The 23,680-nt window shown below is 41.6% G+C and overlaps 1 protein-coding gene across 1 annotated transcript in view; it reads left to right on the forward strand.

Annotated features, from left to right (window-relative positions):
- The first annotated feature begins 22,068 nt into the window (after positions 1-22,068).
- Positions 22,069-23,680, forward strand: part of CTNNAL1 (catenin alpha like 1) — a 62,115-nt gene continuing 60,503 nt past the window's right edge. Inside the window, exon 1 of the mRNA XM_075022770.1 lies at positions 22,069-22,310. Within this exon, the coding sequence (XP_074878871.1) occupies positions 22,185-22,310 (126 nt within the window). The 5' untranslated portion in view covers positions 22,069-22,184. The remainder of the gene's footprint in view (positions 22,311-23,680) is intronic.

The raw sequence follows: 23,680 nt of genomic DNA on the forward strand, positions 1-23,680 counted from the left end.
TTCCTGTGAAACACAATATCTTTCTAGTACTTCGGACTTTGCGAAGAGATTAGAGGTGGCACACAGAAAGGAGATTTGGACTCCAGCGATGCCTCCCTGCAAAACTTGGACATCCTAGGGGTCTGAATATTTCTGTCATGGCATGGTGGGTACCTTCATCAGATGTTATTTGGGAGGTGAGGGCAACAACTTTACGAGGGCAGCTTAGGAGTTGGTAGCCTTCCATTAGTATCTCATTGAGCGTCGTACATCTTCAGAGAGAGGACAGGGTGAGGCTGCATTTCATTTCTTACTGGGAAGTCTCCCTCAGTAGTATCACCTACTGGGGGTCTCCAAAAGTGCAATGACTATTTCTTGCACATCTTCTCCACAGGAAAAATGTTGTTTTCTCTCATCCCAGTAGAAGTGCTCTCCAGGCAGCTCATCACAAAAAAAGCAGGGAGCCTTATTGTCACTCAGGGGTGCTCACCCTACACCCCAGATCCAGAAGTGGGGTTTTGTCATGAGAAGCTGTTCTCAAATACCACAAAAACAGAAGATGCATATCAAAGGAAAAGAGCATGAGACAGCTGTAAAAAATAATTCTGCAGCTGTTGGTCTCAGTTCCCAGCTTTCTACCATTTCCCCCTACTTCAGAACAGCTGCTGCGTAGACCTTGTGGCAGATTTCCAAAGTCTTCAAGAGAAGCTGTTTTACCCTATAAGAAAATCACAATTTCATTCTTATTTCCAGTTGCAGAAGAAAACAACACCAGCTTCTGGGCTATTTAATCCATAGCCTCCTAAATCCTGAGAAGGCTTTCTAAAATCAGCTGGAATTTGCCATGGAGAGAGTTGTACTCAAAGTTCAGTGCGACTGCAGCGGCGTAACCCAGAGCAGTGAGGACATGAGGCAATAGTGCAGTTAAAACTGCTCAGCTGTGACATAAACATTGCACTTCCCGTACTCTGATGGATGGTAGCCCTTCAGACTACTCAAGTTGGGGGCAAAATCTGAATACAGGTCAGCAGCAACTAACAGAGTGGAGGACCACTGAAATTCTCTTAACTGACCAGTTCCTGCAGGCATTCCAAACTTCACATGCCTCAGATATATCAGTATGGGACGAGAGCAGTAGCTGCTCATTTCATGTGTGATGAGTGATTTTACACTTATTCCTGGTGCTTTGAATAGTTATGCCATCCATTTAACTAATCAGCAGTATCAGTCATCAGGGGAAGGGCCAATGATCAGTAGCAATGCTTTGACTTGGAGATCCTTCTTAAACATTGTCAGTGTCCTACCAGAAGCCAATTACAGGAAGATTATTTATTTCCATAAAATGAGAATGGTGACAGTATGGCACAAAAGGACATTAGCAGAAAAACCTTTAAGGAAAAAATCCAAGATCCTTAAGAATGATGCTAAAAAGGATTGTATGTTAAAGCAGACACTCAAATGCTCCTTAAGAACTGATGCTTATTATTACTTAAACTGTCATTTATCATTACTTTAGGTTTATGATTAACTATTAAATTATAGGATGAAGTATGTTGGAATCATATAGAAACACAATAGACTTAATCTTAAAAATCTTCATTGACAAAACACCAAAAAATACTATTTATATGATTCTGTTCTGCTATAAGGATTTTCAAATGCTACAGCAGATAAAAATGAGAGAAGAGGACAAGAGTGCTTAGAAATGGCAGCTTGAGACCAAATACACAGAAAAATCAAAACATGCACATTAGAGAAAATTATCTGAATGCATAAATTGGTGGCTGCTTGGAAAACAGTCAGGCTTCTCCAAAGTGTCCCAGTGTCATATCCCCAAAGAACACAGAGACCTGTGTTTGTTTCCTCTCTCTGTCATAACAATGCTGAATATCTCATCTTTGGGTAGTTTATTTACTCTTTAATCTCCCAAGTATCTTTCCCTTCCCTTCCCTTCCCTTCCCTTCCCTTCCCTTCCCTTCCCTTCCCTTCCCCTCACTCTTCATTTTCCTCCTTTCTGTGATCTCTTGCTCTTTCCCAGCACCTTGCATTCCCAAAGCCAACATGTACCTCCTACTCCAACACTTTAATACTTTTCCTCATTTGCTTGCCCAGCAGTTTGTACCTCCTTTTGGTCCATCCTCTAACTTTGGCAATGCTTTTGGTGCCATAGGACCATCCTAAGACTTAGCCCAGCCAACCTCTCAGCTGGTCCATACCCAGTTGTCCTTTTATCTCTCACTGCCTCAGTCCTATAAAACCCACAGATAATCCAAAGAGAAAAGAAGTTAGCACCTCATGTCCAAGAACAAAAGAGCATCTTCTCTTAAACAGAAAAAGAAACTGTTGGCCTTGGAAGAAAAAAAAATGCTGGTTAGCATCAGGCAGGAGTTTGCGGAAACTCTGGCAAAGACAGTCATGGGAAGGTGGTGATTCTTAATAGTGAGTGTGATAACGTTTAGAAAGAATAATCCAAAGACACATGCTGAGTAGAAACAAGGAAAATAAAATGTCATTCAGCAAGGGTTCAGCCAGTGATCTTTAACAGCAATGTCTATGAACACGAGTTTGTACTGCAGTGCATATTAGAAAGTGAAATACTTGGAAGTATCATACAGCTTAGAGGTAAAATTCTTCAGAATAGGATTTTATCCATATCTATTAAAGCTTTTGTTATTTCATATTGGAGGTTGTGCTCTGGTTCTGTATGAACAGAACGATGCACTATCCCGACACCAAAATGCAAACGCTCTGGAATAACAGAGTCCTGACACAGAAATTGGAAGGCCCTGAAAGAACATGAATAAAGCTGTAGGGGCTGAATTATGAAGAATAATCCTCTGAACAAAAAAATTATTTCGATGGGATTCTTTTGCTTGTAGCAATGAGAGCAATTCTTTGCCAAGGCACCACTTCTAAATGTTCTGGGTCCCTCTGGGGACTGCTGTGTATGGAACACAGCTAGCTTGTTCCAACAGACAAGGCACGCTGGCTGTCATCGTTGTGGATATGAAATTTATCTTTCTACAAATGACATACAGGCTTAGGAAGCCAGCAAGCAGCCAAGCCTAGGAGGGCAAAACTGGAATCCAGATCCCCTAAGTCAGTCCGCTGCTTTGCACAGTGACCTGCCATTTTAGCTCAGACTAGGTTCTTACACCATCCCAATCCCTGCAGCATTGGCATAGGACTCACAGGACAGCCCAGCTGCTCAGGACGCAGAACTTTCACAAATCTGAAATAAATCCTCTGAAACAGCACTAGCAATTGAGCAATTTGGAAAGCTATTACTCTTGTGCCCCTGTGACCTGTAAAGCTGAAGTCTAAATGAGAGGATGTTCTTAGGTAGCTGTTTGTGTAAAAGGTATTTAAGAAGTCCACTGTGTATTTTAGTTTGTAGTATTTATTAAAAATGAGAGTTTGTAGTTACTGGGAATTCCACCATTGAAAAATGGATGATAACCAAAAGCCAAAATATTGATTTATTAATTTTCAAGTAGCAAATTTCTGTTGAGAAATGAAAAACCTCATAATTTTGTCTTGGTTTGAAATTAACTTGTCCCTTGGCCTTCCCTTGGTACCTCAGATGTGACTCGTATTCCCGTTCTTCTCAATGGTCTGGCCTTCCCAGACAGATTGCATTTGCCTTTGCCTTTGCCCGTGGCCTCCACAGTGCACTGTATCAGCTTAATGACAGGGGAGACTGCCTGACTGAGAGTAATTTGAACTAAGAAATAAAAAGATTTCAAACCAAGCCATCTCAATTCAAGTCAGCCACCCCTAAAATCTCCTAATGAAATAAGTGCGCTTTTTTTGCCTAGGTATTTTTTATTAAGAAAAGAAATCGTGTCATTTTTTTTTACTAGCCTGACCTACATCGAGAAAGAAATGCACCTCTAGATCTTCATTACTGGAGTTTAACTGGAAAGTAAATCTGATAATTTTCCTTTAATCTCTACTTTCTTTTTCAAAAAGATATTCAAAGGAATGATAATTTATACTAAAGTGATGGAAATCCGAAAATTTAAAAGTTATCTTTGGAGAATGACTCTTTTGTCAAACGTTAGTGATTTAGAACAAGTCTGACATAGTTCATATTCATATCCACTCTCTATTAATTTTTCTGTTTCCATTTTTCTGTCATGTATATTACCCAGTGCAGCGGCCAAGTATAGCTTATAGTGTGCTCAGCTTTCATGAATTTTTCCTTTTATGTTCATGATGAATTTATAAAGCAGTTTACAATGAAAATTCATCGTAAGAGAAAAACTTACAAGAGATTTTATGGAGCATGTCAGAAGTTTTACAATTTAAACTGGGAAGAAGTAACTGTGAAGTCATTGCCAAACCCACGGTATAATTTAGTCATCTGTCCACAAGATGCATAAGCTGGAAGAGAAAGGATTTAAAAAAATATTAAAAGAGATTTTCCCCTTCTCAAGAAGCAACAGAAATAAGATGCTGAGATTTGGAGACTACTGCTGATACCAACTCTTTGTAAAGATAATAGCAATGGAATATTGCTGAAGGAATTGATTCATTTGTTTGCTGTCTCCTTTGGTATGTAGACATAGATAAAAAGGAACCATAATACAATGATGGAACCAATGACAGTTTCCTATATGCTTGGAAATCCCCTTCCAAACAAATAGCAGAAGCACAAAGAGCACTGCCCCTAGATCCTTCAGCTAAGTCTCAACTTGAACATGGCAGTTGCAAGGTAGCACAATACAGGAGAAAATACAGTCTCATGAAAATAAGTCATCGGTCAGCTAGAGATTTGTATATTTAAAGCAACACTTCTGAATCCCCAACCATAATCCTCAACCAGCTGTTGCAGAACAGAAAGCACTAGTACAATTGCTCACAGTAAAATATCGTGCTTAATGAAGCCATCCATCTTGCAACAATCTCAGACTCTCAGTGGGTTGGAAACCCAGTCATGGCTGGGTTGTTGCCACAGTCTAGCTCTGAGGTGCACAGGCAATGAGATATTTGCTGGAGTGCATCACCATCATGACTTGATCTGTCCCCAGTTTGATTTGATGCATAAACCAGCAGATAGGAGAGAGGAAAGCTAGATCTCACTTGGGAGGGCTTATGAAGGAGTAGGACAGAAGAAGGGAGAGGAGTAGATTCTTTCCTGGGCAAGAAATTGGGGGACAGTAACATTTTGTTTGAAACTAGTTTTGGAAAGAGAGTGCTATTCCAGAGATCCACGGGATCCAGGTCCACCTGCAGTAGTTTTCCCAGAGCTTTGAGTTTGAGGAAAACAGGAAGAGAGGGATGCAATTTGCAAAGGTAGAGGTCCAACTTTGAATCATAGAATATCTTGAGTTGGAAGGGCCCCATAAGAATCATTGAGTCCAACTCCCAGAACCTACAGAAGTGGGGACCAAATGAAGAGATCTGCTGCAGACCTGGCTGTAGTTTGTGTGACTTGGAAGGCTGGCTGACAGTGAAGTTTGTGCCACAAATGACCAGTACCACATCAGCAGCTGAACTCAGGATGCTTTACTTGACCTTAAAAATTAATCACAGCAGAACTGAGAGTATACCCTTCAATTTAATTTGTTCCCCGAGTGGGTCAGAGAGGACACCAGTAAACCAGAACTGAAGGTCAGGCTTGGAAGGGCCAGCATAAAACCTTGTCCATACACTCAGACTCAGTAACCATATTTGATGCATTTAAGTGGTGGGTACACCTTTTCTGGCACCCTTAACAGAGTATATTTGAGATAAAATGAACCATAGAAGTTCTCACCATATTGGAATTGCTGAAAATGTGCCAAAAAGTAATAGTAAAGTCACTAAAGTATTAGTCAGATTAGTAACATTTTGATTTATTTTATAAAGTTAGAAACATCACCCAAAATATCAACATTTGTACAAATATTTGAAGCCCTTCAGTGAGCCCTTTCAAATGCCTGCACAGAAGAGCAAACACTACCTGCTGTCCTGTATGAGGCTGCAGGGAGCTGTGGGTGGACTGATTTATCCTCTTTTTGAGGTGGGCAGGCTACGTAAAGCACAGTGGCCTCATGGGTCAGCGGGCCGGGCTGCATCCCGGAGTGGGAGAGGAGGAAACAGGCTGTGCCAGGAAAAAGGGTGGTGCAAACTGTTTCCCCTCTGCAACAAGGAGGACGCCTGACACCGTGAGTCAGAGTTCCCAGGGCGGTTTAGCTATGCTTCTCCTTTATATAGGTTGAATTGCTTGGTGGAAAGCCAATGTACTGGGTTTGTTTTAGAGAGAAACAGTTAAATCCTTTTGTTAAAGGTATCTGCTCTGGGTTTCCTTTTGGTTTAGGGTGGTAAAGCTTCTTCATTGTATTATGCAAGGGAGGGAGTAGTTCCCCATAAGCTTCAACAATACTAGTGTTTGAAGGGTGGTTTTCCATTTAGCACTGTGTAACTGTTATATTAGTCAACTTTCCAATTTGCTTGACAACTAAAAAACCCTGCCACTCGACTCAGCCTCTGTGCTTCTTTTCTTGCCATTATCTGTCTCTGCAGTGATCCTTCTGTAATTATGAAACTTTATTAAATGTCTTGGAACTGATAACTTCTCCAATTTTTTGGCTGGTATAGTTTCTCAATGCGTTAATGGTAACAACAGTCTGTGTGAAAGTAAGCCTGAAGCATCCTCAGGCTTTACTATAATAAATATGCTTATTAAGGAGCCATCTACTGTCCATGCACTATCTTCGTATGTATGTAATATTTGGCATATTTTGCCTCTATAATCAGAATTATATACTAGATAGAAATGATGCCTATCTGCCTCTCATGTAGCTCTTAGATTGCTAGCTTCTCCTAAGCAGTACATTATAATACCTTAAGGGATTTGCATAAGTAGTGGAGCGTACTGCAGAGCAGCTTAGAAACACTCTCTGGCAGGAATGGAATAGAAGCAAACGGATGGGCTACAAGGAAATATACAGCCAAATTGATGCTGGGTAGAGTGGCTGCTGAGATGATGACACCAGTTAAAAATATAATCCACCAATGACTCAGCAGCTACTTGGGCAGGTTCCTAACTCTTCAGAATGCTATCGGTTCAAATACCATGAGCTATCACATATGTATCGGCAAAACCACACAGTGAGTCTCATGGTTAGGGCAGGGGACAGAAGAACCCAGGCATCTGTTTCTGACTTAGCTACAGATTTGCTGCAGAAGTCCAAGTAAATTGAACTCTTTGTGTTCCCGTACCTCAGTCTGCAAACTAGAGAAAGAAAAAAATATCTAGTTATGTTGTAAAAGAAAAGCCTTGCCTTTAAGCAGTTAAAGGAAAAGCGAATATGTTGAAGTTAGTCCTAAATCACTAGCTCTTTTTTTGCTGTAGCTACTAGTAAATTCCTCCCCATAAGAAATGCCAAAATGGATTTAAAGTTCAGTCTCTCCTGGAAGTCTCTTGCTTTTGAGAAGGAGGGGAAAGGAAAAGCACCAGCCACATAAAGGCGTTCACTGTAGAACTGCAAATGAGTCTGCACAGTGTTTTATCCTTCACCAGTCCTCTTTGTCTCCTTCTCTTCTGACTGCATTCTTGGAACATCTTGTACATGAATTTATAAGACTATTTGTTTTATTGCCACATTTTTAACTGCATAGACCACATTGCAGCCTGAGAAATTAATTTAAAAGGAATGGCAAACTGTGTTATTTTGGTTAACAACAATTCTAGCTAAAACTGAAAGCTATGTGTTTTTCTCACATTAGATTTTTTTTTTTTAAAAAGCATTACTTTGGCAAAATCAAGACATGAAAGGTAACTGAAAAGTTGAACTGTGTAAAGACTGAAATGCTATCAAGTGGAGTTTAACTGGAAACTATAGGATGCAGCATCGATTACAAGTACTCATGAGTTTTATATATTTAAAATATACAAAAGCCACCTCAGTTTTCTTACCGTGAATAAATAAGCATCTTTTGTAATTTGACAATTATAAGTGAACATAATGAACCTGTTGATAAAGAGAATTAACATCTGTGAGAAATATTTAGAACTTGAGTAATGTTTTTATTAAAAAAAGAGATGGAAGTCGTAAGCTGTGCCTGGAAGAGAGTGTGTATGGGCATCAGTCCAACACCATGGGTGTAAATAGCCCCTTGCAGGTATGATCCTTCCAGGTCTCTCACCTTAGAAGGCAGCGGCACTGCTCATCTGCTAAAAGTGATGGATGTGCTGCTCATCTGATTATCTGAGCAACGGCAGGGGATGGAAGCACCGCAGGCACAGGTCCTCCAGCAATCTTTTTGCACCAGCTAATATTTCAGTTGCACTGGGTAAATTTCATTTTCTGGAAAAAGTGACAAACATCAGAGAACTAATCTAAGTACAGAGATTTCATCAGCAGGCTTTTGGTTATTGCGGACTGCATTATTGGATGACAGGATCCATAAAACTATATTGTAAATAATAAAGAAATTATCAAAATGATATCATTAAAATGACAAAATAGAGTCTACTTGTTTGAATCGTGCAAATTCCCTTGAGATAAATGACATAGAAAATGATTACAGAGAAGAAGCACAGCTTAGACACATTAGTTGATGAATGAAAATAAGAGGTTTTTAAAAATGTATTTAGGAGAAATTAATGGGGAAGGCAAGCTTAGGACCTGCAGGGCTATATTTCATGATGTAAAGACATGTTTTTTTGAGAACATCACTCCAATCCCTAGCCAGAAAAGTTTGTGGGATTGGCATTTTTTTTATAAGAGGATACAAAATATGTTGAAAAGAGTATTAGATACATTTTTCCCATAAATATTTAAAGTAATTTGATGCATCAATTTTATGCATTATTTTCTACACTCATTCCTATGAATAGTACCATTTGTGATATGTTTGCATAAAACAAATTTCACTCTCACTATGAAATATTTGTTGAAAGTAATTCTGAATTTACTTTGGAAAATATTCACTGTAGAAATCTGATAAAAGCTCTATACTCAACCAAGTAAAAGAAATTACCAGGCGATCTCTAACCAATAATGTTAGACTAATTTTTGGCTTTCAAATAGCAAACAGCAGAGTATAAGAAATTAAAGAAAACCTTGTTTAACATTTTCCAGTAAAGCCTACGCTGGAAAAAAATTTGAAAGAAGTGATATTCATTGCATCAGGCTGTTGGAAATTATATGATAGGATGCCAGCAGACAACGCTATTGCTGTTAATAGTCTTCTCTAAGATATCACGGGTGTCTGGACCATATTACTGGTACATAAGTAGATGCTGCTGCACAAAGACACTTAAATTTTATGTAACTGCTAGTTCAGTTTTCCTTACCATGACTGATACATAGTTCTGAGTCTTTCAGATGCAAAGGCATTTTCAGGAACAACCAGCTTTGTAACTTAGTCCTAGATATTCCAACTTAATCCAGTATTTCTTTATTTTGTTGAACTAAGATGTGTTACATACCTATAAACATTAAGATTCATATACACAGAGTATCTGGGAACTTAGTTCGTTATAGGATTCCAGATTCCTATTCAAATCTCAGATGTAAGTGATTCACAGCTTTCTCCAAGTATTTAAGTCCTAGGTCAGAAATGGTGATAGCTGAAGGTTCCTTGCTCTGTGTTACACCAGAGTGACAAGTTCCATGCATATTCAACTTACAGCTTAGCAAAATATGTTAGAGAAATTGTTCTAAAAAGAAAGCTTTGTCTATTAAACTTGCTTAGTCTGCCTGCCTTGCCTGTCCTCTGTGCTTTAGTGCTGTAGAACAGAGGAAGCTCAGCTACCTTTGTTTGCCAACAGGCTTAGATTTTAAATGTGCTTCTGAAAACACTGAACTCTTCCATGAAATAATATTAAAGTTGGCTGAAGAGTGCCTTCTCAGATTGAACGGTTACAATGAACTGGTTAGTGCTTAACAGCTGCATCACTGGAAAAGTATGAAGAATTTAAATGTCCGTGTTGGATCATACTGATATTTTTTGATATGGAAGCATATAACCTAAACTGCATGACTTAGCACAAAGAAAGGCAGCTATTAACAATAAGACCTTGACCTTAGATAAAAAATTGAAAGGCATGGGCTAAATTTAGCCTTTTTATCCTTGATCATAGTTCCCCATATTGTCTTCTACCAAGGCTGAACTTAATACAGTCTTACTTTCCCACCTAACAAACTCTTCTAAGTTTCCCTTTAATTAACAGTTTCAAAAATTTGTCTATCATCCATTGGAAAAGGATAAAAGTGCACATGGCAACATGTCTCAACTAGAATCATTAAAACACCTACTCAGCTAAACTATGCATATGCTTTCTTTTTTGGAGTAGTATAAGGTCCTGTGGGACAATAATACCATTCGCTACTTCTTCTGACCCAGGATGCTCTCGAAGTTTGGGATCTATAGAAAGTAAAAGCCACAGAATTGAATACATCAATTTTCCCAGCAGCCTCATATAAATAATCCAGAAAAGGGAACACTAACTGTGGTTGGATCAGCTTTCAGTGCATTCTTAGGATCAAAGGAAAAACTCTTAAAAAAAAGTTCCCAGAAAATCTGTGACCAATTCTTCTGAAGCAAAACTGCCAAGAGAGGAGAAGAGGAAGGTATCGTCTCCCTACTGGAAGCATACTAATATTCATCATCATTAGAAGGTGAAGTCAGTCCCTACAGCTACTGGGGTACTTGATGATCAGCACTGTTCAGGGTGAGCAGCTGCATCATTTAATCAGCAGAGAGCAGGGAAGGGTTTCCCCCCCCCCCCCCTCAATTTGTATCCATCTCATTAGAAAGGAAATAAATGTAGAAAGAGCTGAGTAAACAGGGATGAAACATCTCTCATTATCAACCCTCGAAGCACAGGACAAAAGTAGAGTCACGAGGACTACAAATATTGTAAGGTTCAGTAGGTGCATGTTCCCTGCGCCTAATTTCTTCTAGCAATCTTTCCACACTAGCCTGCCAAAAACTGTGAGCATCCATAGTGCTGAACAGAGGATACCCTGGTAAGTAAAAAAAGTTATCGGGTGGTAGGAAGCCAGAATACAGCAGTCTCTGAGAACAGAGCTTGAGATTACTAGAAGATGGGCTATAGGAAGCAGGGATTCACAAAAGTGCCTTTTATTGGCCTGTGCCTGACCCAGAGGACTCAGGGGATGGCAGCTGACTTCCATGGGAACAGTTTTAGGCCGGTGTCTGAAGGGTTTTGACTCTCACCAAACCATTTCCTTCAGTGGAATCCTAATGGGAGAAGTGTAAGGTACCAAAACAGTTTGTTGGGTTTTATTCTTCTTTGCTAGAGGATTGCAACCAAGTATAGCAGAACCAACTATAAGCAGGTTTGCTGTATTATAAAATGAGGAATATGACAAACTGGTGATTCTAATCATATGAACATTTTGCTCTATAAAAGCTGGGAAGAAAAATCTTCTAAGAGATAACAAACTCAAGATGTAAATGAGGAGAATGTTAACTGGAAAGGAGTAGTTATAAGAGAAATAAAGTAACAGTCTAATACAAACTGCATGGCTATAGTACAATTTCATCATGCACATTAAGTTTATTGGGATCAGCCTATAAACACAAATCCCTGTCTGAAGACAGGTGCTCATGCCTTTTATAAGGTGCCCTTGGAATCATGAACTTTCTCTGAAACTCGTATTTCATACATGACTTTTTTTTTAAGAAAGTTTTAAGAAGAAGAACCAAAATGATGCATGACTTAGAACTTAAAAGTATTCATTCAGTTTCCCTTAGAAAGTTGTTGCGGGGAAGTATCTTAAAGTATCTTCAGATATTGAAAAGAACATTAGGAGTGAAGAAAGAAACATTTATGCTTAAATCCTTAAGTGGACTCTAGCACCATTTGTTTGGGATGAAAGGTAAACCTGCAGGAACATAGTATGAGCTGCTCCAGATCACACATTTTAATCCCAATTCTATTTTGAAATAATAAAGGGCAATAAACCATAAGTACATTTGTAAAACATTGAGATTGAAAATTTCCTATTGAATCTATTAATTTTTCCTAGATTTAGGTAAGAATTAATTGTGGGGAACACAGAAACTGCTGTTTTGTATCAGGATGAAAACAAAGCCTGTCTGAGACTTCTTCATAGAAAGACACCACCCTGAAACACTCACAGCTGAACATGCACATGGGAAGTGGGAATCTAGTTTCAAGACCATGGTCTAAAGCTGGCTGAGCAGGGATTTTAATCAGGTTCTGTATGCTACATGTGTGACCTGGACACCAGGCTACACTGATTGATCTATGTGGATTTTCACTTTCCGTCTTGCCTTTGCCATGCCCATTTTTAAAGAAAATATGAATCTTCATCAGCTGTCTTTCAAAGTCAAGGACAAGCTCTGCCAGAGCTAAAAGGATGTTATCATTTGCTGTATTCCCTCAGCACCCTGATGACCACTTTTGAGAAGGACAGAGAAGTAGATATAATAGAGTTGTTGGACAGTTCCTGCTGAAAGGGCTGAGATTCCCTACTTGATGCGTATAAATATTTGAGCATGAAAGATAGAGTAAGGAGCAATTCCATCAGGATGTAATCATCCATATGTTATATTGATGATATTTAAATTCCAAAAAATACACTGTTTTAAAATAGAGTGATATTTCTCTAATTATGCTGCTCTGTTAAGAGATATAGTACTGCAAGAAATCAAAATGGGTACTGTCCTGGTTTCAGCTGGGATAGAGTTAACTTTCTTCCTAGTAGCTGGTATAGTGCTGTGTTTTGGATTCAGTATGAGAAGAATGTTGATAACACGCTGATGTTTTCAGTTGTTGCTAAGTCATGTTTAGCCTAAGTCAAGGATTTTTTGGCTTCTCATGCCCAGCTAGCAAGAAGGCTGGAGGGGCACAAGGAGTTGGGAGGGGACACAGCCAGAGCAGCTGACCTAAACTGGCCAAAGGGGTATTCCATACCGTGTGATGTCATGCCCAGTACATAAACTGGGGGGAGTGGGGCTGGGAGGGAACTCCGCTCAGGAACTAACTGGGCATCATTCAGCGAGTGGTGAGCACTGTGCATCATTTGTTTTGTATATTCCAATCCTTTTATTATTATTATTATTATTGTCATTTTAATATTGTTATTATTATCATTGTTAGTTTTTTCCTTTCTGTTCTATTAAACCGTTCTTATCTCAACCCATGAGTTTTACTTTTTTTCCCCCCCGATTCTTTCCCCCATCCCACTGGGTGGGGGGGAAGTGAGTGAGCAGCTGCATGGTACTTAGTTCCTGGCTGGGGTTAAACCACGACAGGTACATATATAGGTATAGACACTAAATGAGGTCCTGAGAATCCTGAAGCCACTTGTGGGCTAAATAGCTGACAAGAAGTACGAAACACTGAAAACACAAATCACCTCCTATCAATTGGTTTCTATTGTCTCCAGAGAAGCAGGACTTTCGCCATTCTTTATAAATAAGCAGGATCAAAGGAACATTTGATTAGGAAATTATTTCCCCCTTATCCAAAGCACAGAATTAGATTTCACATTCTGATTAATTGCTAGAAGACACTAACTGTGAAACAAGAAAACTTGGACTTTGAAGTGATCTCCACCTGTGATTTGCAAGCTTGTTCCTGTTAGAGGAACATGTACAGTGTCCTGAGCATACCTAAACACACAGTCCTCATTTGGCACCACACCAATTTCCATCAATGGAAGTGTTGCCAAATAAGGACTACCATTAGTAAATACAGAAAAAAAAATAAAAATCTGTCAATATGCTCCTTACACTCAACGCCTCATTTTGCTCTGAAAACTTTTGCCTATTTGGGCCTGTCTACTTTATATTTGAAAAAAATGGTTGGTATTGCACTGGCAATTCAGTACAAATGTCAAGTTCTGAGAAATACTTTTAGGACTTTGAACATGGCTGAAAAAAGAGAGGTTTCTAAATTTTCAGTTATTTACATTAAGTTTTGTGGAACTTTTTATATTTAGTATAAACTCACTGAATGTACTTATTACAAAAATCCTTGCGTTCCCTTGGCAATAGCTTGCTGCTTCCCTTTCCATTTCAGCTGCACTTACAATTTTCTGCTCCAATTCTGATACTCCAGCATGTACTCTCCTGCTGCCAGAAACAGAATTGAATCCTACCAGCTGCCTGTAAGGGGTTAGGCTAATGATTTCTCCAAATAGTACAGTCTAATTTAGCAACAATACACTGGCTATATTTTAGCATTAAAAGTATTTTGTTAGTAATGCATATTAATGTCTTTGTTGAGTTTAAGTTGATTTGTTAACTGAGAAACTAGACCCATGTTTTAAAAAGAACATATATTAAAACAAAGTATTTTTTAGTACCCTGGTAATGGGGAATTTTAGGTTATGCTATGACCAGGAGTCTAGAAGCTGTCCATCTTTTTCAGAACAGATCCAGGGTATTTAATTATGTCACATGGGTAAAACTCCTTAACAAGTGTCAACAGGTCAGAGGTCTGGGAGGTATGAAAGACACAGCGACCTTGGATATGCCCCGTTTCTTTCCTCTAAGGAGGTAAAAAAAAAAGGAGGAAAACAGAGCAACTGGGACAACTGATACCTAGTGAAACATATTCTTAAATGTTGCAGACTTACGCATGAGAGCAATCTAAATAGAACCCATGTGCATTAGCATCTGTGTAATTTTTTCCTACTAACTCATTAGCCTCACAAAATGCAGACCAATGGGATTTTGATAGTCAGCCAGCTCATGCATGTTGCCATTACCCTTCCTGTCATACAATTCCCATACTTTCCTCACATATCTGTGCAAACTAACAGAGTGTCTGTGAGTATTTTTAAATCGTTAACATCTATAAACGGTATATTTTAAAATAATACACAGATAATTCAAACTTTTCAAGGAATGTGGTATTTATTGCATGACTAAGCTAGCAAATGCAAATTTGAAAAGAAAATAGCTTCTAATCTAAGTATTCATTTGCTGATGAATTAAAATCACCAAGTTATTCAGCACAATTCAAAATGAAAAAGCTGACATATCATTTATTGTAAAGGCCACGGCTATAATAGGAACGTCATTGTTTCCCTTTCTGCTGGTCTCACACATTCTTTTTAATCTTGATTATTTGTCACCCGGTTAGGGACTTCTTATGGTAATGAAATCCTTTTGTCAGTGATGTAACCAGAGCCTTTTGCTGCATTTTCCCTTCCTACATAAGTTACAATTGCGGTTATAAACACTGTGGAGGTTTCTTCTGAATCACACAATCGCAGATTGTTCGAAGGAGACACACATTCCTGCTGTTGCTAGGTGGCAAATGCTCTTAAAGATTTTGCAGGCTAGAGATTTCTTCAAACCTTTAATCCTCCATATTTATTTTATAACTCACAGTAACGGTTGAAAAAAAAATAAAACAACACAGTGCTAGGATGATAGGAGATTTGAAAGAGATAAAACATTTGGTGTTAAGGCTTAATCCCATCCCTAACTACTGTTCAGTTTAGGACTTTCATGAGGGATGATTATCATGTATCTGCGTACTGTGATGCTGGTCATGCCTTCTTCTAAAACTAGTGTGCTAGCTCCTGCTTAGGACAGGGTCCTAGATATAATGAATAAGCAGCAGACGTAGTCCTTTGAAAAATATACATGTATGAAAGCAGAACTTCACAGACTGCAAGGAAAAAAGCCCCAAATTACTACTTAGCGTCGAGGAACTGATCATGTAGTTGATTTTGCCTGATATGTTACAGCAGCACCAAGAGCTCTGAAGAGTATGTTAACGCATCGATAAATCTATATAGCGTTAGTCTGAAAAGGGTCTTGTACTCTATCATTCCTAGGGTACGATTTTATAAAACTGCATGTTAATTCTGACTAACAGTTCAAGATGAAACTGTATTTTTCAGATGTCCCTTTTGAAATAAGGCCAAATTCACAGCTGCAGCTAAACTGATGAGACTTTTCACCTCCAAAAGCTGTCACACCAACATCAGTGTTAGACTCATGTCCATATACCAGTAATACCAGTTCCTGCAGCTGGAGAACACCAAAATCTCGGACTAGCACAGCACTTGCTTCCTCTTACATGTCTGCCTTGCAGCCTGGCCCTTATTCTCACACCACTTGCTGTGCTCTCCTTCAGCCTCCCCATTTCTCATCTATTCCTACTCCTTATATTTGGCCCCTATACTAGGCTCTCAAAAAATAGTCCTGCTCAATGTATGTGGAGGTTTCAGAAAATTTACTTGTTAGTCTACAAATAAATTCTTCAAAATGTATATAAAATATCCTCATAAATTTATTTTTCAGCTAAATTTAGGAAAACTGTTACAGAGACGACAAAAGGCATTTCCCTGACTGTCCCATCCCATTTACATACATGCCATTAAATTTCACCTTTGTGAGCCAGCCCAGATCTTCTCAGCAAAACAATGGTAAGAATTATTCAGTTTTGACAAATGCCTTTTTTGCCCTAACCTCACCTTTTTTTAGAAAAAGCTACGTAATTTTTTTTGAAAAATAAAAGAATGAATCATTCTGAGACAGACATCTGTCGGAGAACCACAGCAAAGTTTTAAAGTTCAGCATATTCATATACAACCAAAAGCATGGGTCTTACACTGGAAAGTCTTGGGTGACTAGCAGTATCCATTGGTGTAGATCTTGCCTTGCCAATAAAGTCTCATATTATCATTAAAAAAGTAAAATCTTACAGGATTGAAAATTGTTCCCTCACTCTTCCCTACCTCAGACATGCAACTGCTACAACTGTAGGTGGCCTGGGTAGGAAACATCAGTGAAAAGGTAGAATATATTCTTCAGACCCTGATTTTAACGATCTTTAATTCTGATCGGTTGCCTAAAGCTTCCATGCTTTTTGTGTTCAGCATGTCACAGGAAATGTATACTTTATGCCTAAATGTATCCTCACAAATATGCTACTCATTACAGAAGACTCTTGATGGTGCTAGGATTTATGAAGCATACTGGGTCCTTACGCTTCTTGGAGAGCTAGCATAGGTAACTGTACTCTTACGTGCTCTGTAAAAGAGGCAGTCAAACCATGATGGGTTATCAATATCTGACCACCCAAACAAGGTTCCTCATTTTCTTTGTGACAGTCATAGGATCAGAAGTGGTTTGGAGGGGTACCATGTTTGGTAGCATGGCCAAATAGCTGTTAATTGCTGAAGATTTTGACAGCTACCACCCTGTAAACTCAAAGGGAGCCACTGCTTGAAATCACCCTCTGACTGTGTAGGTACACGGGCATTCTGGATAGACATTCAGAATAAAAATTTGGACACTAGCTGTAGCCTTTTGGATATGTCTATACATTATTTTTACATCCCCCTCTTCTTCATGGTTCCTGTAATAACTGTTGTAATCCCATTGTGAAGCTAGCAATTCACAAAATGACAAAAATATATAGTCACTGTAGAGTCACATAAGATGCCTACCATGTAAAAAAGTAATGTTACCTTTGTAAAGTGAAGTCTTTTACTATGGGGTACAAAGTAAACATAGAAGATTGGTTTTATAAAGAAGCGTAATGCGCTTTGGAGTTAATAACCACTAATAATCAGGATTAGACATTTCAAGCAATGCTTGCCTCCCATCTCTTGACATTTCTCAAAAGTCTAAAATTTTTAGTCATCTTTAAAATTACTGATTTCACAAGTTGTCTGCAAAACATCCCCACTGAAACAAAAAGAAATATGACTTTTTCAGATTTTAGAGGAAAGTGGAGGTAATCAAGAGAAAAGTTTAATCTTAGAGTAGATTTCTGAATTTCATCTGGAAAGATGATTGATGTGCTTTCCCCTCCCACACTGCTCTAACTTTAATTTCACCTGGACTAAAGAGAAAGGGAGCAATCTGACACTTAGCCCACTCAGCTCTGCTTTCCAGACTGCAACTGGGAGGTAAGGAAGCAATGGAGGCACTGCTTCCTCTCACCCCTGGATATTTGGGATGTTCTCTACGGGAGGATAAAGACCAATTACCCGCTCTTGGAATTCATCCTCAAAGTGTTATTAATTTAGATAATTCCCATGCCTTATCTGATTCATTATAAGCACACACAGAAAAGTGCTTATTATAAAAAATTACCGAAAAGCCCTCTGATCCCATCAGCTGGCCTTTACCAGTATTTCCTTGTTCTCCCTGCAGTTTGTGTTTCCTAGGCCAATTGCTCTTTGTGGCCAGAAACTGTTAGGCTCCTCTTTATGGCACACAAGTTCAAACCCGTCTTGACTGGTTAAACAGCATCCGCTTTGCTGCATGTGCCTCAACAGCACATACACAACAACTATAACAACCTGTTTCCTAAGGGTTAGACACAAGGTTTCTTCCAGTGGAAAAGGTTTTTGTCCTCATCACTGACCTTAAGCCAGTGAAAATTCCCAGATTAGCAAAAACATTATGTAAACTGTTTAAGTGTTACCCATCTCATTTTGCTTTGAACAGACCGGGGAACACACGTCTTAGCTGGAAGGTTAAGAGCAGGTGCTAGCTAGTCCGTCAAACTGAAGCTGACTGACAGCCTCTTCAGACAAGCCATGGTGCGGGTAGAATAAGATGCGCTTACCCATTAGTACATTTCATATCATTCCCATCAAAGCTAAGAGGCCAGCATCCATGGTCAGAGGCCTAGCTATGCATAAAGGCTCAAAACAGCCATCCTTCTCAGAAGCACCGTCACTCTCAGGGTGTGGAGGACTATGACTTTAGCTTAGAGAAAAGTCTGAGAATTTTGGTGCAGCACCATGCTGGATAGTAATGTTTTCTCCTACAAAAGTTGCTTCAGATAGGAAAGGTGAAGAGCTAGATGAGAGAAAATGGGTTTACCTTCTGTCTGGGAACCTGTCACCAGTCACAGAACCCAAGCGTCTGGGAGATCATGGACAGAGGAGTAGAAGGTGTCATATCCTTGAGTGAAGTCTGGAAACAATATGACGAGGAACAGATTGATACGTTCATAATGCTATGAGGATATACTTCCTTCGCTTTGACCACAGACAAAGTTATGTAGTTAGAAATATAGTCCATTAGGCATTACTCTTGTCCTCTATCCTTATACTTCAAATGTTTTTCAGAAGGAAGGCAGAGCTAAACAGTGGTACCTCTCTAGAGACTGCCATGGCCAGTGGTCCTTACGTCCTACAGGCACGAGGGACATTCTTTTGGGGGTGATAGGCTATTGCTTTCCTGAATCCACCACGTGGGCTGAAAATGATAGTATGCAAAATATTCTAGTGCTGTGCATTGCACATTTAGAGTGCTCCCTCAGAAGTACGTGTTGGCATGCCAAAGGTGTGGTTGCAATCTATCACACTGGCTCATTCAAATTGTCTTAACATAATTAAAAAGCACAATTAAGCTCCAGGCTATCATGTTTGAAGATCTCCTCAAGGTGTTTTCAAAGACGTTTGTCTGCAGCATGCTACAGCTTTTCAATTGTGTTAAATTAAAACCAGCACAACATGCATTCTGTTTGCCCAGCACAGGACCCAGAAACAGAGCATGTGGTTTCCATGTTTCAACTGGAAGCACCTGAAGAGGAGAAGTGGGAGAACTAGACAGTGTTGTCACTAGCACCACCCACTAATGCTGCTTCTCTAGTGAAAACAAAATGAAAGCAGGAAAAGAGTGGTAGATTGGGAATAGGATTTTTGTCTGCAGAAAGGCATTGCAAAGTTCCCACCATTTGTCCAATCTGCGTAGAAAATTATTTTTAAACTGCTATTTTTGCCACCTTCTTTTATACCGAACTCATCTTCCTTTTCAATGTGAAGTTAAAATCTTTAAAATTCATCATTAACCTCTGCTACTAAATCTGCTTTGAATCAAAAAAATGTCATCCCTGGGAAGTCTGATCTGTTACTGCATTGAAGAAGACAGGCAGCCATCTTTGAAATTAAGTGACAGACTTGGCTGAGCACATCAAATTATGAACCATGCGTGCATCCAAGTCTGCATCTGCTTCTAGTTCATTTCTGAACATCTGTAGATGCTGATGACGTAGATAATTTATATTATGATAATGTTCATAAAATAGTCAGTGAGTGGGAATTAACAATTCTGAAGGAGGAAACAACTTCCAGTAGAAGGGGGCAGGGGAAAGAGGGCAGAGGAATGTACTTCTCTCTCTCTCTCTCTGGAATTTCTGACGCTTTGTCTGGTGTATGTATGCTTCAGCTCATATGATCCAGAAGTCTCCTGTACCACTGTATAGTCCTGGGGAGGCTGCAACCACACCTGACCTTGGTACTCTACCAAAACATAAAAGAAAACAACAACTGTTGCCAAAGGCTTAGAATCTGGGTATTGAGAAGTAAAGGGAAGACAAATGACTTGAAAAAGAATGGAAGATGTTGTAAGAAAATGGAAATTTTAGGAGAAAAAACCCAAGAAATCTCAAGCGTGCTCTAACCCACTTTGATCAAGCATGACTAGCTTTTATTTCAAGTCAACACCACCATTTAGATGTTTTTGTACCATGGCAGATTTAAGCCTTCAGTTCTCTCCTGTAACACTCGATGTTATATAAGTTGTCATTTTAGAAAATATGAGACCATGTTGGAAACCAATTTCCTGAAGAGCTAGGAATAGGGTCATATCGTTATCTAGGGTTATACTTGCAGTTCTGGCAATTTTCTTTTTTAATAAATATGGATAACTCCATAGGACTCCAAAGGACAACAAATGCTGTCCTTTATCTTATGTCTAGGTTTCAAAGGACAACAAATGCTGTCCTTTATCCTATGTCTAGGTTTCAAAAGTGTGCAAAAGATGCTTTGTGCAAAAGAAGTCAGAAACCTTTCCAGAGACAAACGTCCTTGATCTAACAACACAAAAAAAAGCCAAAGAGACATTTACAGAGTTGTGCTGTCTGAGAACTGAGCAGTCAAACACAAATCATCAGTTCTGACCAGGAAACCATGTAGTTATGCTAAGAGCAGTTTACTAGCCTAGACCCTAGGTAGGGCTTGTTGGCTGGGGCACAGCACTGCACCGAGTTACCCCAGGTCTGGACTAGAGCTGCTTTGCGCCTTGGTGGTTTGGATCAGGGCCAGAAGAGGTCTGTTCACCTTCCCCAAATTTTGCGTAGACAAGCCTTGTAGAAGCATCAGCTGTATCAAATTCATACGGCCAAGTTAGTTAAACGAGTAAGCACTCACGCGTTAACACTTCTCGAACACAGGTTACAATCACTGAAAGGCAGGAGGTGGGTTTTTTTGTTTTGTTTTTCCCTTTGCTGGGAGGCTGCTAAGAGAAAAGCCGATGGACTTCAGTTTTAAGACACCTCATCACCCCTCATAGCTGCTATGAAGTACGCGAATCGTCGTTTCAACACCCGCCCCCCCCCCGGAGAGAGCGGCTCCCTGGCTGACTCCCCCTCGCCCCCGCACCGGCCTCCCTCACCTCACGGCTGCGACCACCCTTCCCTCACCTCACCTCACGGCTGCGACCACCCTTCCCTCACCTCACCTCACGGCTGCGACCACCCTTCCTTCCCTCACCTCACGGCTGCGACCACCCTTCCCTCACCTCACCTCACGGCTGCGACCACCCTTCCCTCACCTCACCTCACGGCTGCGACCACCCTTCCCTCACCTCACCTCACGGCTGCGACCACCCTTCCTTCCCTCACCTCACGGCTGCGACCACCCTTCCCTCACCTCACCCCACGGCTGCGACCACCCTTCCTTCACCTCACCTCACAGCTGCGACCACCCTTCCCCAGGGTCGCGCCAGCCGTTGCCCCTGAAGCCCACAGGCCGGTTACCAGCCGGGACTCCCCGTTTACCTCAGGGGCCGCCCGAACCCCTCAGGCAGCGCTTAGCCCCACTTCCCTACCCGCGGAGGGACCCTCCGCCCGCCTGCCCGGGGCGAGAGCGACGGAGAAACTCGTCGTGGTAGCGGGGACCGTTCCCGGTTTCCCTCCTCCGCTCAAGGGGAGGGGGCGGCCGCCGGTAAAGCGCGGAAACAGGCGCTGTCGCTTTAAATCCCGTCCCGAGGGGCGTGGAAGGGGCCGTGAGGGGGGCTGAGGGGGAGAGAGAGAGGGAGGGAGCGAGCGAGCGAGCGCTGCGCGCGCGCGGCATCGCCTGGCGCCCCGGCAAGGCAGCGGTGCCCTCGGCGGGCGGGGGAGGGGCGCGGTACGGAACGGAGCGGAACGGAGCGGAGCGGAACGGCGGTCGGCGGGAGCGGAGTTGTCCGGGAGTGGAGGGTGGTGGTCGCGGTCGGGTTCCCCCGCTATGGCCACGTCCCCGTGCAGCAGCAGCGGCGTCTCCTCGTCGTCCTCGTCGGGGCTGGGCGCGGACGCCGGTCTGGAGATCCGCACGCGCTCCGTGGAGCAGACGCTGGTGCCGTTGGTGTCGCAGGTAGAAATACCGCCGCGCGAGCCGCGACCCCCTCACGTCCCGTCCCAACCCCCTTCCGCTCCCCCTCGCAACCCTCCGCCGGGCCGGATTGTCGGGTCGGGCGGCAACGGCCGGTTGCCGCCGGGGGTCCCGCCTCCCCCGCCCCGGGACGGGGCTCGGCCGCCGCCGAAGTTTGCGCTGTGGGGTCGCGGGGTTTGGTAGGCCCCCCCCCCTCAGCCGCGGCCCCTTCCTCTTTCTCTCCCTCCTTCGCGTCCCGGGGTCCCGCCAGGCGAGGCGGGGGCGGTATCCCGCTGCCGGAGCGGGGGTGTGAGGCGGAGGCGGGCGTGTGCGTGTGTGGGATGCTGGCGGCACGTCCCTCTCCCCGAGAAAGACTCCGAAGTTCCCCGCAAGGTCGCGGTGCCGTTGCGTAACGCCCGCGGCGCGAAGGCGCTGAGGGTGTCGGCGGCGGTTCGAGCCCCGGGGATGCCGCCCTCGGGGCGAGGGGCTGCCCCGCCGCCCGAGTTCCCACCCCCCCCCCCCCCCTCGCCTCCGGGCTTGACGAGTCTCTGGCCCGCTGGGGTTTTCCGCATGGGAGCGTTCTGCTTCTCTCGCAGCTTGGCGCTGGTGAGAGCGGTCGGCTTCCAGGGGATTTGGCGAAACTTTTGTGTTTTCGCGGTCTGGCCTGAGCGTTGCATTGATTGGAGCTCTTAGCGTACCCCGGGGTAGTACCCGAATTTTAAGAAGTTTATATGGGTATGCAAAGTGTGTCTTGGTGACCTCTTAACGTGTCCCGCACGCTGCTAAATGAGCTGGGGGAAAAAAAAAAAAACCAAAAAAGTCAGGTTTTCAAGTGGTCTGCTAAGTAATTACATGCCAGCCACTTCGGTGTTGGTGGTTTGTTTTATTTTAGCTTTTTAGTTACAAAACTGGAGTTTGATATAGCCAATAAAACTTTTCTTTCTTGAAAAATAACGTATGAAAACAGCACAGTGTTTGCTCTATAGCATTTTTGTTCTTCGAGCACTGCTTATTGAAGTTAGCAAGTCAAAACCTATCTGTACAAAGTCTTTAAACAATGTGTAACTGCTATACAAAAATAACTAGTCCTGGTGAGGTCAAGTTATGTGTATGCCATCATAGCCTATCTGGAAACAAACTGTTGTAAGCCTCGTTTTGCACTTGTACAGCTTGGGCTGCAGGAAGGGCTTTCGATGGGCAATTGTGTTTCTGTACTTATCATGGTAATTTGTCTTTCTCTGTTTGAAGAAATCGCAGTCAGTTCAAAGAAGCCTATCAAAGGGATTAAACCACTTGTTCCAAGGCAAAGTAAAATTAAAGTTCAATGAATTTTCTACTCCTGAAACAATTTAGAGAGGTAAAATACAGAGACG

The sequence above is a fragment of the Buteo buteo genome, chromosome 3 (genome assembly GCF_964188355.1).
Source record: "Buteo buteo chromosome 3, bButBut1.hap1.1, whole genome shotgun sequence".
NCBI classification, from domain to species: Eukaryota; Metazoa; Chordata; class Aves; order Accipitriformes; family Accipitridae; genus Buteo; species Buteo buteo.